Source organism: Ciconia boyciana, chromosome 14 (assembly GCF_034638445.1).
Source record: "Ciconia boyciana chromosome 14, ASM3463844v1, whole genome shotgun sequence".
In the NCBI taxonomy this organism is placed as follows: domain Eukaryota; kingdom Metazoa; phylum Chordata; class Aves; order Ciconiiformes; family Ciconiidae; genus Ciconia; species Ciconia boyciana.
The window spans coordinates 997,247-1,016,135 of NC_132947.1; the positions used below are offsets into that span (position 1 = coordinate 997,247).

The 18,889-nt window shown below is 57.9% G+C and overlaps 1 protein-coding gene across 2 annotated transcripts in view; it reads left to right on the forward strand.

Moving 5' to 3' along the window:
- NOL4L (nucleolar protein 4 like) overlaps nucleotides 1-18,889 on the forward strand; it is a 68,109-nt gene that overhangs the window by 1,250 nt on the left and 47,970 nt on the right. For both annotated transcript variants that reach the window (XM_072878831.1, XM_072878832.1), the window contains exon 2: nucleotides 16,943-17,098. In XM_072878831.1, coding sequence (XP_072734932.1) covers nucleotides 16,943-17,098 — 156 coding nt within the window. The remainder of the gene's footprint in view (nucleotides 1-16,942; nucleotides 17,099-18,889) is intronic.

The following is an 18,889-nucleotide window of genomic DNA, read 5'->3' on the forward strand; positions in this document are numbered from 1 at the left end:
GGCGTCCCGCGGCGCTGCCCGCCCCCGCGCGGCCGCCGCCGGCCGGTGCCCCGGGGGTGCGGGCAGCGGCAGAGCCCGGATTAGGGCAGCCCCCGCGCCTGCCCGCGGGCCGCCGTCCCGGGAAACTCCCCCGCCGGAGCCTCATTGTTCGGCGCCCCGCCGGGCCGGCGGCGCGGGGCGCACCGGCCGCCTCCCTCCCTCCCTCCCTCCCTGCCTGCTGCCTGCTGCCTGCTGCCTGCCTGCTCCCTGCCTGCCGCCTGCCTCCCCGCCCCGCCGCCGCCCGGGGCTGCCCCGCCGCCCCATTGTTCCCGTCCCGAGCGCGCTCCGCTCCCCGGCGCGGAGGGAAACGCGCAACTTTCGCGGCCCCCGGCCCTGCGCGCAGGGTGCGCCCGGCGCGGCCGCGCTCCCCCGGCCCCGCTGCCCCCGCTGCCCGGGGGGGGACGGCCCGCCGCCCGCCGGGGCCGGCTCCGGGCCAGCGGGCACAGAAGGGCTCCGGGAGGGATTTTTCCCCCCCCCCCCGTCCCTCCCCTCCTCTCCCCGCTGCTGCTGCTGCTGCCGCTGCTCTAAAGGGTGCAGTGTTTTCTGTGCACACACAGACTCCAGCATTGATGTGGCTGGAGGATGCTTCCATTGAGGGCAGCCCATCTGTGGCAAATGCTTCTAAACGCACTATTTACCTCCCATCTGGTCTGCCTTATTATTGGGGGGAGGGGGAAGGGTCATTATTTCTCCCTTTCCCTTCGTGGTGCTCAGAGGCGCCTTTCTTTCTCCCCTCGCAGCCCCCCTCCCCCATGCCATGCCCCAAAAAAATTCTTGGCGATTTTTTTTTGAGACCTCTTTGCAGCCCTCCTCTCCCGCTTCTCCCCCCCCAGGAGCCCCTGCCGAGGGCGGATTAGGAGCGGTACCCCCTGCCGCAGATACGGCCCTTCCCCCGGGTCCTCTCCATCTAGCCAGCGACTCTATCCCAGATCTTCCAAATGCTGCAGAGTCATGGTACCCCAGAGAGGCCGAGCCAGACTCCCTCGACCCTGCTGCTAGCTAGACGCCCCCTCCCCTTTGTCCGTGAGGGAGTCCCTAGGGTCAGCAGCTCAACGAGGCCGGCGCAAGCCCGGGTATTCCCAAAGGGCTTCTGCCCAGATGAAGTTTCAGCAAGGAGCGTGTCTAGGCCCCCGCATCTTCCCTGGCAGAGTCCCTGCAGGCTACAGATAGGAGATACACCCCGGCTCCCGTAAACCAACAAACAAAAAGCAGGCATGCCCTCGGGGGACAACGGCATTTTCCGAGGGGCAATACCGCCTATTTCCCAGAGCCTGCCGGACGGCAGTTAGGGCTGGGAACGCTTTACAGAGCCACGGGCTGCAGGGACCACCAGGCGCTGCGCTCCCCAAAAGCCTCCGGCACCGAGGCTGTGGAAGTTGTTGCCTCCTGGCCCCTCTGTCCCGGCCCTCCCCAGCCCCACCGTGCCCCTCTCTGCCGGGAATCCCGTGGACCGTTTCAGACGGATGCAGTTGCTGCATTTTGGTTTTGCCTGAAGTGGCTCTCAAATTTGGAGATAACTTGACAGGGATTTTCTTCAGCTCCTGATAATTCAGTGCTCTCCTTGTCCTCGGTGGTTTGGGCTGGGTTTGTGGGTGTATTTCATTTCTCTCATGCATGCAGTCAAATAATTCATGAAGCTGATACGAGCCTTTCGCTCCACAGTAAAGCGTGTATTCTGGTTTAATGCCTGTTCAGCTGCTTTTCCCAAATACTTCTGGAGCGGCGTTTCGGTTGCTTTCTCCTGGCTGTGCTCCTCAGCAACCTGATACGGCTCATCCTGTCCGCTCGTCCTTCTCTGAGCACATCCGCTGGAGAAGCACCGTGCTCGGGACTGTCCCACGGCTGAAGAGAGGCAAAACACACCCAGCCCGGGTGCCGCGGAGGGGGAGGCGGGGGGTGCGCACCGCTCTGCTGTATCTGCAGGTCGCTACAGGAAATCCGAGGTACCGGGAGTGAAAGCTAGAAGAGAGGTGGTAAAGAGTGCGTAGAGGGCAGCAGTGGGGATATGATCTTTTCTTCCCCTGACAGGGCTGGGGCCACTCCTCCTCTGGAAAAAAAAATAGTAACCCCAGCCCCCCAAAATACTAACCCCCCGGCAGCAACCCGGTAGAGCTGTTCCTTTTGGCTTATGCATCCTGAGCTGGTTTGTGTATTTTCTGCGCATCTGTAGCGAAAACATAATTAACATGCGGTTATTATTTTCTCTCCTGAGTAACTTTCCCTTGCCCTCCTCCAGGCCTCTCATCAGAACAGGCCTAATCAGATTTGGGTGGCTTGAGAGCTGGGACTGTGCACTGAGAAGGGGGCATCTGCCTTAGGTGGTGGTCAGAGCAGATGGTGGTCTTCTCAAAGAATGCACTGGGAATAGGAACAGCAGTGTGGACGGATGTCTGGCACAGAGACTGTTCAGATTTTTTTTTCCCAGATGAACGTCCCAAAGATGCTGGACATTTAACACATACAATTAAAAAAACCCTACGCAGATAAACACATGAGGTTTAGCAGTGTAGGACATTGTTGTCTGACAGCCCAGTTCACGTACGGGCTGGATGCTGCATCCTTTAGGTCAGGGAGCTGGGAAAAAACGTGTTTAGGCTGTACTGAGGAGGAGGAGGAGGGTATCTTTGTGTGCTACTGCAGCGCAGACAATGGATACAGCCCAAAGTGCCCAGATCTGCCCTTCTTTCACGTGGCTAACGCACGCTAAGGTGCAAAACACCTCGTTATCTGCGGACCGGACCGAACCCCGGTGCTGGATGCGCAGCGCTCTCCCTTCTCCCCAGGTTTGCTAAGAACTGTGGGAGAATTTGTTCGTGACAAGGTGCTAAGATGCAGCTCATTATAATCTCGTGTCCCTCTTGTCCTAAGCATTTAGCATCATTTAGACAGTCTTTCTCATACACATGTAGAGTGAGATGGAGACATGGCGCAGGGAAACGGACAGGACAGCGCTTTGGTGACAACCGGCGATGCAGATGGGTTTGGCTGTAGCAGCAGGGCGTGCAGGGGAGGGTTAGCCTCAGACTTTGGTTGGGGCATTAGTTGCGGGAGCGGTTACGCACACTCTCGAAATCAATGCTGTACTTCGCCGTGCGCGGTGGGAGCTTGTCACAACTCCGGAGCGGTGGCCAGCCTCGCAGGACAGATTCATCCTGGCAGCCCGTGATGCCGGCTGGAGGACTGTGGGATGAGGCAGGGGAAGCCTGGCGTCAGACCGGCCCTTCGGGGACCGTGCAGAGGCTCGGGGATTGGGTAGGCTCTGCAGCACTGCCCACATTTGATTTTGCTTTCCTGCTCTCTCTGTCGCCTGCAGAGCTGACACGAGGTTCTGGGGTTCTTGTAGGCATTACTAGAAGGCTGAGGACGTTTGTGCGGGTGGGTGGCTGTTGTACAGGTACAGTTCACCTGTGCGGGCTCCCCCGGAGCCCGATGTTCAAAATTATTTCACAGTTGTGCCTGGTGAAACTCACCCGAGGAAAGGTACTACAGTGGGGGGAGTGCTATAAAGAGAAGTGATGAGACCAAAAAGCAAAATGGATGGAGGCCTTTCACCGACAGCAGGAAAAACATCACATGGGACACCAGATAAGTCTCACTATACAGCCTATCCCTAAATACGTTTTAGCTCCAGAGAGAGGGAGCGTTGTGATGTGAAAGCCGCGGTGCCAGGCCTTGGGACAGCACAGCACAGTGGCAGAATGCTTGAGCTGAGAAGCCGGGCATGTCGGAAAGATGCTGCTCCAACAGCTAATAGAGGCTACATTTTTCCTGGTACAAGTACCCTTCAATGCCCATATTCAGTGCCCCAAAAAGCTGCACATCTATAACCTCTAAGAACATTAGTCAACAGAAGGTTTTCACTATGTGAATAACCACTTAGACTTTCTGTGGACTTCAAGTGATAAAAAAAAAATAAATCAAGACCATTCAGAAGAGCCTTGGACAAGGCGAATGGGCCTGAGGGTATTATCTGAGAAATTGTCTATTACTCCTATAGCACAAGCCTTACTTAGAGCATACGGAGCCTTCACCTGCTATGAAATAGCCTACCCCTGAGCATGCGGGGCAGCGCTGGCTTTTCCAAGGAGCTGAACCGATGGCAGGTTTACATTTAAATGTGCACTTAGGAGACTGGCACGATGCTGGCCCCGGTGCGTGGTCCCATCCAATCCAGTCTAGAGAAAATCTCCTCCGTCAGCATCCCTTCCAGATTCAGCTCCAAGTTTGCACAACATCAGTCGCAGTTTTTACTTCTGAAGCTGCTTGTCTAAGAGTCACAGCAGTGACACCCAGTGCTCTGGGCCTGAGAGCTGGCTTAAGCTCACCAGGTAGCAGCAAAAGCCTCCAGTACCTTTGCAAGGTGAATTTAAGGAGCTCTGATGATCCGCAGTTACGCAGACTGTCAGAATGAAGTTCTACGCTGAGCTGGGAGCAGGAGATCTGGCAGCAGAGCCCGTTTCTAGCTCCTGCCCAGTCCCACCCCTCCGGGACAGCCTGCTGAAGCCGCTTCTAGGGATACGGGGGAAAACCAGCATCTAATTCAGTCCTTGCTTTTTTTCTGCCAAGACTACAAGCCTGATTATAAGGCAGCCCCACCGTGGCCATTAGTATTGCGGTACGGTTAGTATTGTGGGAGATACCACCATCCCCAGACAGCCTCAGCCTCGGGGACTGGCTTTGGTCACCAGTGCTCGTGAGACCTGGAGCCGCATCAGCAAAGGTCCCGCATCCCACCGCTCCTCCTGGTCCCAGTCCCCTGATACATGTCTGACTGAACAGTTCCTAAAAGAATAATCTCTCTACCATCTACGCTGTACATCCTACATGATTCCAGAAGCATTGACGGCATTGCTGATCCGAGAGGAACAGCATTTGTCGGATAACTTTCATCCAGAAGTTATCTCCCTCACCCCACAATTGCTTTCAGATTTGTGGTTCTTGGTGGGTATTGCTCTGAAGAAGGTAAAAAAGCAAACAAAAAAAGCATAGCTCTGCAAGGCCTTGTTAAATGAAGCTAAAATGGAAAGGAAAGAAATCCAGGTCTGATGAGGTGCCGCTGTTCTGACTCTTCAGGTTACATCCCACCTTTGCAAAGGAAGAGGGGCCCAGGCACTCAGGGCCCTGAATTAACGGGGAGCCGAGAGGACGGACTGTAAAAGCGATATGTAGGCTGTTCTCTCACCTCTCCTCACGGGCCCTGACTCAGAGAGGCTTGCTCTGACCACGAGCAGGCAGGGGAATTCAGTCGCTGACTAAGGGCAGCAGCGGAGCCCCGGAGAGGTGGCTGCGCTCCTTTCAGTGAGAACTTTCTCAAGAATCTCCTTGTCCAAACCATTCTCAGCAACAATCTCCTGCTAATATCATTTCTTCAGTTTTGTTTTTGCTGTTACGTTAGGCCTGATATGAGCAGTCTATGAACTTATGCTGTGGACGAACAAATGGCTGGGAAACTACAGAGGCGTGGAGGAGCATCGATGGGGTGTCCTTTCACCCAGCCCGCGCGGGTGCTCTGGCTTCACAAAACCTTGTCTGCATTGCCATGACAGGCGAATGCATATTCATATCTCTTTCTTTCGTGAAAATTAGCAATTACCTTCCCCATATCTCATATTAGCTGTGCCCAGCTCTAAAGAATTGCATCAAGATGGGCCAAAGCCACCACTGAGTTTTGGTGTCTGGTTTAATTAGCTGATTGTAGCGCAGGCCGGTATCTGTTGGCCAAAATAATTGTCGGAATGCTGCTGACTTCCACTTTTACGGCTGGTGCCAAAGGGTAGCAATTTATTTGAGGAGAAATAGCTGCAGACTGTGTGTGCGTGCATATGGGAGCAGACAGCAAGAGCAGAGGTTTGGTGTAACGGTTTCTTTCCTGCGTGTCTGAGATTAAGGCAGCGGTCGCTGGAAGGTAGCGGAGGCTGGTGGTGTCTTACCAGCGCGGTACGGGGCCTTTCACGGAATGACAGTTGGGAAACCGGGACGCTGCCTGAATGGTTTCTCTCTGTCCTTGCTCTGCTTCAGCTCGGCAGCCCAGAAGGATGCGTTTCCCTTCCGACACACAGGCAGAGGCATGCTAGCGGCTCAGATGGACCCGTTCCTCACCAAGAGGGAGTGGGGTTTTTCTGGGGAAGACAGAGTAACTCAGTCACTGTGGCTCAGAGTTTGGGCTTTCCGGTTGCCAGATATGGTGATGGGTCTCTGTTAAGGGAGTCTCTGGGCTAAAAATGAATTCAGACTCATCAGGCACCCCCCCAAAAAAAGGAGAATAATGTTTGGGACTCCTCTCCTGGCTTGCATTTGAAGGAGGGGTCTCAAAGCAAACCCCGAGTCATCCACTCATCCACGCTGTCGAGCCATCCAAAACCTTCTGGGTTTTGGTGCTGCGAGTACCGTCTGCATTGGTGCCCAGTTACCGCCAGGGCGTTCCAGTTTGCAGTCTCACAGCACTGGGACAAGCAGCCAGCCCAGGGGAGCTGGTCCCTTGCTGATGCTTTCGGGTTCGTCATTCCCATCATCAGTTTGGATGCCGGTCGTGCGGCTCCCCGAGCCGGGACCAGGCGGCTCTGCCGGGCTGGGAGGAGGCGTGCCTGCTCCCGCTCACCTGCATCGGGTGTTTTGATCCAGCAGAAAGCCCTTGAGCTGGTGACAAAGGTCTGGATGTGGGCTGGAAAGTACAGTCCTGTCTCTTAGCAACTGGTTCCTACCTCTGAGCTCTCGGAGCCGTGTGTGGGACAGAGAGCATCAGTCACGCTCCTGCTGCAGCAGCAACGCGCCGAGGAGGGGATGGGGGATCAGGCCAGCTCCAGCCACCGCCAAGACGCTTAAAGAAGCTCAGGCATTTCTAACACAAGCAGTCATCTGTGAGTCCTAATCAAAGCTTCGGTTTAATTGCTTTCCTCGTGCCCTTCTCTGCACGGTGAACGGAGCGCCGATTGGCTGGCTGCGGCGGCTGCCTGCCAGCCACCTCGAGAGGCTGCTCCGCACTGCCCCGGCTTTTTTGGTCACAGGGGTGGGGACCAGGGAGGGAGGAGGAAGAGGGAGGACACGGCCCATGTATTTCTAGAAAAATTAAATGTCATAGGGTCCTTCCCTGAACTCCTCTGCACTGCACTTGGGAATCCCCCGTCCCCCTTACGGACATTTGCATTGCTATTTTCTCTCTCAGTGCTCGGTTCTGCTGTTTCACCCTCGTGTTTCCTCCTCCTAACCAAAAGCAACTCCTCTCTGGTGAGCGTTTCTCAGAGGCTCCCTTGCCGAGCACTGCTTCATAAACATTTTCACGAATCCTCCGCTTTGTCCTCCTAATTAACCGTCCAATTGGCCCCCAATGGAGCCTTCACCTCTCCTGTGAAGATCCTGCTTGCACAGATTATAACCTGTCAGCTGCCAATTTATTCCTCATGCAGAGGGCAGGTTATATTAATTGTCTGGCTTCCCTGCCCCATTTGGTTTGCCCTCCCTTTCTTCCGCTCCCAGAAGCATCCCTCTTTGGAGACACACTCACAGAAAACCAAGGGGACCCAGATGTGAGGCTGCTCCCTATGACCCGTGTGTCCAGCCAGCGGTGATGTGGCTGTTCGACCAGATGCGACGGGACGTGGCTGGCCTGTGTCAGAGCTGGGAGAGGGGTCTCTGTGGATGGATTACCATGACAGAGCGTTAAAGAACATGCTTGACTTCTGCTCCCCCCACGTGTAGTCTCAGTCAAGAGCTCGAAAAAATCCACTTGGTCATCCCAGGTTAATGGGGAATCCTTCCTGGGCGTTATTTACAAGTCAGAGCTTGGATTTTGGAGAGTTGGGGTCCACCTTGTGTGGTTATGTTGGAAACATCCAGAATACAGAGGGAGTTTACCTGAATGCAGGGAGAGACCTAGCAGATTTCCATCAACGCCTCTCTCCCGTGCCCCTGCAGTTCCCTGTATAGGACCCACCACCCTTGCAGAGCCGCGTGTGCAGCCCAGAGTAAATGCGTGCGGTGACAACAGCAGGCGCCTGCTCTCACCGAGGGTAGGGGCCGTGTGTTTTGCTGGGTTCCTGTGTTGGGAAAGGGGGTGGTGGAGTCCAGCATGACCGTTGTGGTTCAGCACCGTCTGCATTTAAGGCGCAGGATTCTTGAACCCAGCGTGCGCTCACGGGGAGCAGCAGCAAGCGACGTGGTGGTGCTGGGGTGTAAAGCGGGAGATCGGCATTTCCAGGCTCTGGTGCCAGGGCTGGGCTGTGCTGAAGCCACCGCGGCACGGCGCAGCTCAAGTCCTGCAGTGCCCTTACCTGGCGAGGAGGCTGGGTTTTGGGAGGGGAGGGCGTGCAGGCGTTTCACCCCCCGCGAACGGCTGCTGAGCTGTCAGCATTTTCCTAGAGGCACATCTTGCCGTTCCTGTGGGAGTCTCCGACTGTGGCCCACATACTCCGAATTGCCAGGGAACGGGGAGCTGACACCAGGATGCCATGCATCCAGGGCTCAGACTCAGCCCGGCCTGACCTTGATTCACTGTAGCATCATTTGTAACTTATTTTACATAATTTTGCTTGCCGCTGATGAGCTGAACTGCCGCTGCTGCTCTGTGCCTCCTCCTACTTAGTTTCATTTTGACATCACCGTGTCCTCGCTGTAAGTATGATGATGTCGCACGGCTGCCCTAACACTGCTGGGTCTATTCCCAGGAAGAGAGGGGTCACCTTGCTGTGACAGGTAACCTCATCACTCCTTACAATGCCTTGTCCCCCTCCCACTTGAAAGATTTTGCTTTGGTGGTGATCTTTATTAGATTAGCGCCTTGGCGCTGTGGAGATTGCTCACAGTGATAAGTTACTTCAGGGAAGAGCCAGCTCTAAACGTGTTCTGAGTTTGTGTTACAGCGATATATTTTCAATATTTTTTAGATTTCTTTCAGGATGCTATGGAATATAAATGCTCTTCTAATTCTAAATACAGTCTACCGTTTTTCCCCCTTTTTCCCACCCCTGCAGCATGCCCCCCCAATCACCTAAAACAAGATCCAACTGACATTAAGCAATTGCTAGCCATCTTCACAGATTTATTAAAAAAACCAAACACTCACATTTTAACTCTACCTATTTCAAAATAGTAAAAAATACCGCAACATTATAATAATCCCCAAATAATAATGTCCGTGATACCTTCCTTGTTAGCAAGCCACGGCACGACACTTCTCCCACGCAGGTCACGGCGCTCCGCAGAGCCGAGCGGTGCAATGGTCCCCAGTTGACGGGTGGGAAGACCACAGCCCTGGGGCAGGTCAGTCGGGTGCTCTGCTCACGAGGTCGCAGCAGCCTTTCTCACCAAACCCAAGAGAAATGGTGCTCCGACGGCAGGTTAGGCTGCTCCACGGCACCCAGTATTTTGTTACCCTTGAAACAGCCTGCTGGCCTGCCCCGTAACCCTGCCTGCAGGCAGCACAGCGCAGGCAGGGCAGCGCCGGCTCCCCGCTCGTTCCTGGCAGGCGGGCACGGGGTCATGTTTATTGGGGAGCGCTGCGCTTACCTCTGTGTGCCAGATCCAGCTGCTCCTCCGGCTTCCCCTGCCAGCATGCAGCCCGGTGCTCGCAGGGAGGCAGCTCTGCTCTCCTGCGCAGTGCAAAATGTCCTCTGCCTCCCGGGCAGAGCAGGCATCCGAGCAAGCCTCTGAGCAGGCATCCGAGCAAGCCTCTCTGCCTGCCGGACTTCTTCTCCCTCCTCCGGGCGGGCCTGGGATGAGGGCAGCCCGGTTCCCCGGGGAAGCAGCCGTCCACCAGACCCCCGTTCCCCAGCCACCTCCCCTCGGCACCAGCCGGCAAGGCGCCCTGCAGCAAAGCTCGCAGCCCACCTGGGCCCTCTCCGCAGCCGGAGGCAGGGCTGCCATTTCCAGGCTCACCCCTCCCAGGCCACCGTGTTTTCATTCCTAGGCCTGGGAGCCGGGAGAGGAATAAGCCGAGGTCAGAGCAAAGGCCTGGACCTATCTCAATGGCTCAGCTGCGGCTGCTGAAAGAGCAGCTCGCTCGTAAGAGGCGCCTGTCCCCCACTGAAAGACATACACCTCAGCTTTGTTTGCCGTCTAAAAATAATGCACCCGGCTCCCCCTCACAAGGAAGTATTTACTTTGCAAAAAAAAAAAAAAAAGTATTGTGTGCAGTTCTGGGTAGAGAAACAATGCAAATGCACCCAGCGCAGGCTGGCGGCCGGGGCCTTGGGCACGCCGGTCCGCCGGCTCCCGGCCTGAGTCAACGCGTAGCTTTGGGAAAATGACTTATTCTTTGTGCTTTGGTTTCCCCTGGAGAAATTAACTCTCCTGGGCTGGAGTGAAGCTCAGCTGATCAGCAGAGCCGGGGCTGTTTTCACTGCAGTAAGTAGGACTGTAGCTGTAAGCGCAGGATGGGGCTTCATGTTTGCTTGGTGGTTCGTGCAAAATGATGCAAATGCTTATCACAGAGAAACATCATCAACATTTTAGCAACCGCTTTTCCCCCATTTTTCAACCAGAAATGGTCAGAAAAAATTCCCAGCAAAATATTTCCAGGAGAAAAAAGAGCAAAACCTGTAAGTGAGAGCATTTCCCGTATTCTTCTGATGGGTTCTTTTTGTTATGAGCAATACAGCTGACACTGTTCTCAGCCTAGCATTTCCCCAGTGCCTATTGCTAAGGCACGCACTGTGCCCGTGGCATGAGGGACAAGAGGAAGAGGGAAGTTCGAGGAATCTAGCTCTTCTTTCTCCTCGCAGCATTAGCAGAGGGAGCCTGCTGTGGTTTAACATATCCCCCGCAAAAGCTGCTTTCATCCTACACCTAAATACCAGGAGGAGTGAACTTCCTAAAGCCCTGGAGAAGTCTAAATATAGAAGCCAATCAAGGGCTGACTTCCCAGAGATGAGAAGTACCAAGAACAGTTTCTTGATCAAAAGTTGTAAGAGTCCATATTGAAATAAAACGTCTGTTTCGGTACCGAAGCCTGTGCAGAAGGAGTAGTCGCAGAGGTGGGCTGTGCTCCACGCGCTCGCCGCTCCGTCTGCTGGTGGTACCCGTGGTGCCGGGCACGGGAGGCAGCCGGGGAGGCGGTGGGCTGCCCAGGGAGATGGACGCGAGGTATCATCTCGGGGATGTCTCTGACGGCACGGCAGGATTTCATCCCTGCTGTATGTCGCAGCTTCTGTCCTCTGTAGGTGCCAACTGCTTTTTCCTGTGCACGTCCACTCCCCCTTACAGCTGATAATTTTTTTCTGAAGAACAGAAATTTTCTTAGAACAAAACACAACATGTAGGAAATCAGAAAGGTGCCTTAAAGAGAAAAGAGCAGCAGAGTGCTCAGATAAAACACAAACCCAAGTTTGCTAATCTCAAAACAGGTATGTGACGGCACCTTTGCGCATGCAGCAAAGGGACCCACCAAGGGCTTACAGTAAGGGCGAGGGATGGCTGATTGCCGCAGAGATAGCGCTGCCGGGCGTGGGCTGGGGAACCCGCGGTCGCACCGTGGGGCCGCTCGCTCCAGCGCAGGACTGCGGAACCCTGATCCTGACCCAGCTGGGGGACATCGGCCATGCCCCGCTGCCGGTGGGCAGCAGGAACGCAGGCAGAGCGAACGACACTGCCTCTCTCCTGCGTGCGAGGGAGGTGACCTTGAGGGGCAGCTCGATACAGCTGGCCCCAAACCTCCCGTTCGGGTGTCCCAGGGGTGAGAGTGACTGCGGCCCTTCCAGCCAGCAGCGGGAAATTAGAGTTTAACGTGCTGGGAGAGTCTGTGCTGGGGGGGGAGATGCTGTGGTTGGGAGATACGGAGACGAGTGCTTTCATGTGGGAAGTGTGAGAAGAGGCAAGGGCAGAGGGTCTGCTCCCCGGCCAGAGAACAGAGTGCAGCCATTATCGGGCAGGGCTCTGCTGGCAGGAAGCGTCTTTTGACTCACAGGAAGCTGAATTGGGCTGGTATCAGCCCCTCGCGCGAAGGCCAGGGCAGCGTTTTATCTGCCGTTGAACGCAGCAGATGGGGAAGCAGTCGGCACTCCCTCCCATCCCGCTCCTGCTCCAGCACCCCCTGCCCGGTGGCCCTCCCGTGTACCCTCCTCTGAAGAGGGATGCTTCCCTGTGGAGCAGCGAAGCGGGGGCAGATTCCCGGGCCCCAGGAGAGCTGCCAGCCCCGCTGGAGGCAGAGATGGCCCCTGCCAGCCGGTGCCAGCACACAGCCAGGACCCTCCAGGCTGCTGAGCCCAGCCCAGGCAGGTACCAGATCCTGCAGCAGTATCCCCCACCAGTCGGTCAGAAGAGGAGCTCGGAGCGCTCAGTCGTTGGAGAGCTGGTTCCCTGGCTTCCAGCTCAGATTAAATCCTCCCAGCTTCTCCCAAATCAGAGAGTCCGAGGCGGGGAAGGGCTTGCAGGGACGGGGAGCTCCTTGCACGGAGCCTGCTGCCCATCCCTTGGCCTCTCTCTGGAGCTGCCCTGAGCTGGGAGTCTGGTTTCGCACGGGGCGGTGGCAGCTCGCAGGGGCTCGGGGTGGAGGTCACCACGGGGCAGCGCGGAGGGGATCGGATGGCAGCTGCCGGCCTTAGACCTGCTGCCCCGCCGAAAACCCAGTTTGCTCGTCAGGGCTGCAGTTTAGCTGCGAATCCCTCCGCTTATGACAGTTTTCACACAGATGCCGGGCAGCTGAGGAATGGCTGCAGGGGCCCGCGGAGACCCAGCGGGTCGCTGGGAGCCGGCTGGGTGGAGGAGGGCAGCCATGGACGCGTGTGGATGCTCTGAGGCAGGGCAGGTCCACGTGGGAGACACGGCAGGGCTGCCGTGGGGGGCTCGGGCGGCGAGGGGAGCAGCAGGGTGGCCGGGGCCTGGGGGCGGCAGCAGCCTGCCCTGTCCCCGGGGCCTGCCCGCACCCAGGGTCGGTGAGGTGCGGGACCCCGGGCGCCTGCGGCCCGGGAGGCTGCCGGGGGCCGGGCGCGTCGGGGCCCTGCCCGCAGCCTGAGGCCCCGGCGCGGGGGCCCTGCCCGTGGCCGGCCGGTGCCGGGAGGGGCCCTGCGGGCGCGGGGGCACCCGGGCGGGCGTGAGGAGGCGCCGGCGGCGGGCCCGGCCCGGCCCGGCCCGGGGGAGCGGATTACCGCCGGCAGCGCGCGGCCCCGCCGGTTGCCATGGTTACCCCGCTACCTGCCGGCGGGCCTCAGCCCGGGCCGGGCGGGGGGGGCCCCCTCCCTCTCTCCCCTCCCTCCCTCCCTCCCCGCCGCCGCGGCAGATGTCACCGCCGCGCTGCCGGCCGGCCGCGCCCGGCACCGGGCCCCGCCGCCGCACGGAGCTGGCCGGGCGCTGCGGGCAGCGCTGGGCACCCCCCGTCCCCGTCCCCTCACGCCGAGCCGGGCCGCCCCCACCCTGAGGTGGAGGGCGAGGGGCCCGGCCCCGCGCAGCGGCGGGGCTGCCTGCGGCGGGCGGAGGGGAGAGGGCGGGAAGGGGGAGCCCGCGGCGGGCCGGGCGGTTGCGAGCAGGCCCCGGGGGACGGGGGTCGAGCGTGCCCTCGGCGGCGGGAGCCGCAGGCGGGAGGGAGGGCAGGGCGAGGGCGGCTGCCGAGAACAAAGATGCCGGGGCCGGGGCGCGGCGGGCGAGCGCTGCCAGCGCCGCGGCCGGTCCCCAGCCGCGTGTGTGGTGGCGCTGCCCGTCCTCGTGCCTCGCCCCGGGACATCTTCCCCGCCTGAAATGGCTGTCGCCTCCCGTTGCTCTTCACCGGCCACGCCGGCCTCGGTGAGGACGGCCACCGGTCCCCGGGCGCGGGGCGGTGCGGCAACCCCGGCCCGAAACAGCCACCTCCCGGCGCTGCTCCCGGCTGTAGATAGAGCCCGGTTGCCCGAGAGCGGGAGGTGGGCGAGCCGAGGGCTCTGGGGGTGGCCGGGGTCGGCGAGATGGCGCGGGGTACGTGGAGGGCAGGGGAGATGCAGGAGGGACCGAGGCAGTGGGGCCCCGCGAGAGGCTGGAGGGGGTGGCTGCAGGGGGCTGATGCAGAGGGCAGGGGGACGGGGGGCTACGGGGGCTCCTGAGGTGTGAGGAGGAGGCAAGCGAAGAAACGCGGGACTCGAGGAGATGGGGAAAACAAAGGACACGGGGGAGGAAGGAGACCTGATGGGGAACCTGGAGGAGAGGAGGCGAGAGGAGAGAGCGAGCGTTAAGGATGCTGGGAAGGTGGGGAGGAGGCAGGAGAAAGAGGGTGAGACCGGCAGGATGGGGTACGCAGGGGTGGAAAGGAAGGAGAGACTGGGAAGGGGGAGAGACAAATTAGTGCTGGGCAAATGTGGGGTGCCTGTAAGGCGGCAAAGGGACTTCCTCTCCTCGGCACCTGAAATGCCGCCTGCTTCCAAGCGCTTATCTCAAGGCTGAGCTTTGCTCCTGAGATCTTTTATGCATTTTGGGGGCAGGTGACTTCCAATAAAGCCCCAACACCAGGAGGGGTAAGAGCATCCGTTACTCCCATCCTTCTTCCCAACTGCATTTTTATTGCTTTTTAAACCTAAGGGTTTTTAAGCTGTTCTGAGATATTATGGGCTCTGACTCATGCCTTGAATACTCATGAGCAATACTGGGTGTGGAAGGAGGAACCAGAGGGGCGTGGGCCCTCTGAGAGGTACTCTATAGCGCGTGTGTCCTCTTAAATCCTAGGTCAACATTTGGTTATATTGCCAGATATAAACCTCTGTAATCCTAGCAGCACTTGACTCGATACAGCTTCTTGTATCCAGTGGCTTTGATACCGCATGCATCTCACCTGCTTCCCAGAGCTAAATAATCATCACGGGGAGAGAAGTCACAAGGCTGATGAGGGGATGGAGAGACGCGAGGAGTCAGGGGAGGGTCGCTGCAGGGAATGGGATGTCGAGGAGGCAGCTCCGGCATCCGGCATCCAGCCGGGGTGGAGAGGAAGGCAGCGCTGGCTGAGCAGAGAGGCTGTAGCGATGCCCAGACTCTGAGGTTACCTTAACTGCATTCATTCTGAAACCGAGGACGAAATAGGGAACCGCTGGCCGTGCAGGGAGGAGAGTGTTAGTCGGTTGGGATGGCCCTGGAAATAGTGATTTGCGTAGGGGGTTGGTTACAACCTTGATTTTGAGGGCTCTGCTTGTTTCATCTGACTGTGCTTTTCTCCTGGTGCATTTTCCTTTGTCCTGTTTCTGTAATTATCCTCATTTCAACCCTGCTCTGAGGATTATTGGTCAGTAGGAAGCCTCCTAATGCCCGCTCCTCCTTGGCAGGGGAATACCCATGCCCTCGATTAAAGTGAAACTCCCCAAACGGTGACAGAAGAAATTAGATCTATATTCCTCAAAGACAATCCCTCGGGCAAAGTTTCCCGACCCCCACCACGGCAGCGCTGCCACCCTGCCCCTTGTGTTCGTTCTCAATATTCTCTTTGTTGCAGCCACCTTTATATACGGCTCAGGGCTCCCTGGGGAAGGCAGAGGTGGTTTGTGTTGGAAAATCCTCGTGCCCGTGTCCCGGGTGAGCACGCCGACCCGTCCCACTGCAGTCTGTGCCCGGTACAGGCAGTGTCTGTTCCGAAATTGGGGTGAGGAGCCAACTTTAATAGGCAGCGCTTTACATTAAAGGACTGCTTCCCCAAGATTTTGGGTAGTCTTTAGCAGAAAGCGGTCCCTCTGAATGATTGATTTTTGAGAGTCCCTTGACTGGTAGCTTAAGGAGAGCGTTTATTCAATCTATAGACCGTGTAAGATACACAGAGCCCAACCACGAATAACAACAAAAAAGAAAGGTTAGGAGATTGGGTGTTCCCCTTGCATGCAGACCTCTGCCAGCCTCTGCCTGCATCGCAGATGCGTGAATGCATGTGAAAAAGGTAGTTTGCAGGTCATTTGGATGGGCAGGTTGCTGCTCACCAGCCTGGTGTGTACCAGCTGGGCGGCGTCTATGCATACCTTTTCGGAAAGCAGGCCTCAAAGGGACATAGTGTATATATATGTATGTATGTATATGTGTACATAACATATATATATTTATATATCCACAGCTCTCTATGCAACAGTGGCATTTTTTCAAGGGAAAAGCTAAGCGACCTCCCAAAGCCTGGCCCTTTTTCGGTACCCCCAGCCGTTAAAGCAGCCACCGACTACCTCCCATTAGCACTCCCGCTCTGGTGCTTTGTGCCGGAGCACCGTTAGCAGCTGCCGGGTACCCAAGGCTGCCTCCCCTTCCCGCGGCACACCCTGCCAGTGTGAGCTGACACCGTTGATGCCAGTCAGCTTGGAGGAGCACTGCTCCCCACACTTCCCACTCCCACCAGTCTGTCACCACTGCCGTGTGGCAGAATTACTGCCTCCTGCTCTCCAGCACATCCTAACACACAAAGAGCTGTGCTGCTGCTGCCAGCGCTCAGCTGCTCTGCGTATGCGAGAGAGGGAGGGTGCCTTGGAAAGGTCAGTGCAGGGAAGGAGGGCGATTCTGTCTCCTTCCTTTAGGGGCCGTATCCTGGCATCACAGCGAAACCTCGTCCTGCCGGGCGATCTGTGTCCGCAGGGACTGCAGCCAGCGAGGGTGCCCCACATTGTGGGGCTTCCCAGGATGGTTTAGTACCACGTGCAGGTCCAAAGAGCTTCCTCTGCCTGTTCCCCACCTAGCGAAATCATCCCAAATTATGAAAATTGAATTTCTCAATTGGTTGTGACTCCACTCTGGACTCTTCCCTTGTTTTTGTTCCTGGCCCAATTTCACTGGCAGCTTTAGCAGCACAACAGCAGCAGCCGCCACTGCCCTGGCTACAGCAGGATCCTCCCTGGAGCACCGTTTAATTTATCCCCCACATCCCCCGTGCCCAAGGCAGCCCGGGGCTGGAGCACCATGACTCTGCCCCCTCCAACCGCCTTAGCCCCGGGCCGATCTTGTCACCCCTGTCACCCATCGCTGACACTAACTCAACTTGCCTGCACTGTTGTAGGGGGCAGATGGACTGTCGGAGCCCGAGGGCATCTCTCTGAAACGCGTGGCTGTGGTGGAAGATTTCTTTGACATCATATACTCGATGCATGTGGAGAGCTCGTCGGAGCCGGGCAAAGCACCCAAACATGCCGGGCAGAAGAAAACCTACCGAGCGGTGAGACTCCCCCTTCGCGTGCCCCGGGCAGCGAGGGGCTGGGAGCGAAGGGGCAGAGGGGCCGTGGGAGCGGGCATCCCGCGGGGATGGGGACGGGAGGGCAGGTAGAAGCGGAGCCGCTGGCAGGAGGCAGAGGCGAAAGAGAGTCCTGTTTGCCTGTGCGGGGAGGCGTGAGAAAGGAGTCGTTTAAAGGCAGAGCAGCTGTGCTCGGGAGACGGGAAACCGGGCTGCAGAGGCAGCACAACGGTACGGCTGCTTGGAGAGGAAAGACCAAGTGAATCATACAAAGACAACTGTACGTGTCTGGGGGGAAAAAAAAGAAAAAGAGAAATGCTCAGTATCACTGATGGGCGAGGGGATGTTTGCCCAGTCCCCTGCGCACTCTGCTCCGTGCCATCTGCCTCCCTGTCTCCCTTGGCCGGAGGGAAACGTCTCGTGTGGGCCTTGAAGGGCAGGAGCAGGCAGAAAGGGGACTGGAGCCCGGCTGGAGCCTGCCCCTCTTCCCTGGCCGAGTGGATGCTCTCACCAGCCCATCCTGGGTTGCCTCTGTTACAAAATGGAGGCAGGCACCGAGCTAGGTCTCGTCAGGTGCTCCATGGATGCTGGGAACCAGCTCTATCCATCCTGAAACCACTCTAGTTAGGTCAGGAATAATTTAGCTTGAAGTGTGCTTCTCCAGGGAGCTTACTGTTTCTCCTGACTCTGCACAGCCCTTCGGTGCAAACATTTGGGCTCTCCTTTTACAAGAAGAGCTGAATTTACTGTCCAAAACCGAGCTACTCCCTTGAATCCCACAGCCCTAAGGACCAGGTCGCTTAGAGACAGAAGTGGCTGGCTGGCAGCTCGTGTCTCTGGTGTATACATCATCTTGGAGAGGTCTGTGCAGGCTGCCCTGGTCTCTGTGATAATGCCTGAGATTATGCAGGGCTCGGTGTGCTGCCGGAGCCGGCTCAGGGGTGGAGTCTGTCCTGCCTGTCCTGCCTGCGTATGTCCCCAGCCCATCGGTAGCTCTGCGTGCTGGCGGTGCCGGAGGGGCAGCCGGGTGCCCTGCAGCCCCCCGCATGCGGCGGGAGCCCCCGGGGAGCAGGGCTCTGCGCTCACCGCTCGTGGCATCGCTCCGTGCCCTGCGTGCTCAACTCCAGAGCGCGGGCCGGGGGCCAGGGCGCACGCTGACCCTCCCCGGCCGGGGCAGGTGACCTCTTTATAGTCGGGGGCGGGGGGGGGGGGGAGCCCCACCAGCACGACCCCAATTCAAAAACTTTCCGCTCATTTCCCCAGCAGACCACTCCGACCCTCCCCTAATTCCTTCAATTCAGCTCTCTGGAGGACTAATCTGTGCCCTGCACAGCCTCGGGGGAGCAGGCTGGATCCGTCTGTTTTCCCAGGCCTGCTCGCAGCAGTCGGAGAGCTTCACGCTCCACCCCTCCGTCTCCCTCTTGAGCTGAGATCATCACATTAGCAGTGTGTATCCCCTCCTGACCTGGCAGGACGCCGCTGGCTGGGCTGGCTGGCCTCGCTCATGCCCTGTCTCCCTGGAGCGCCTTTGCAGCCGGGTCTGGAAGGTGAAACGCTGCATAGCGCAGCCCCCGCCGTGGCTGGGGTGCACAAAGGGGTGCTGCTGGGCGGTCAGCTCGGGAGGCTTCCGTGTCCCCTGCCGTTTCTCTCCCTCTCCCTTTCCCCACCGTTTCTGATTAGAGGCACTGGAGAGTTTGCCCTTGTCCGTGACCTCCGGAGGGAGGCAATCAGAAAGGGAGTTTGGATGGGAGATAACTCATCAAAGAAGCTGTCTGC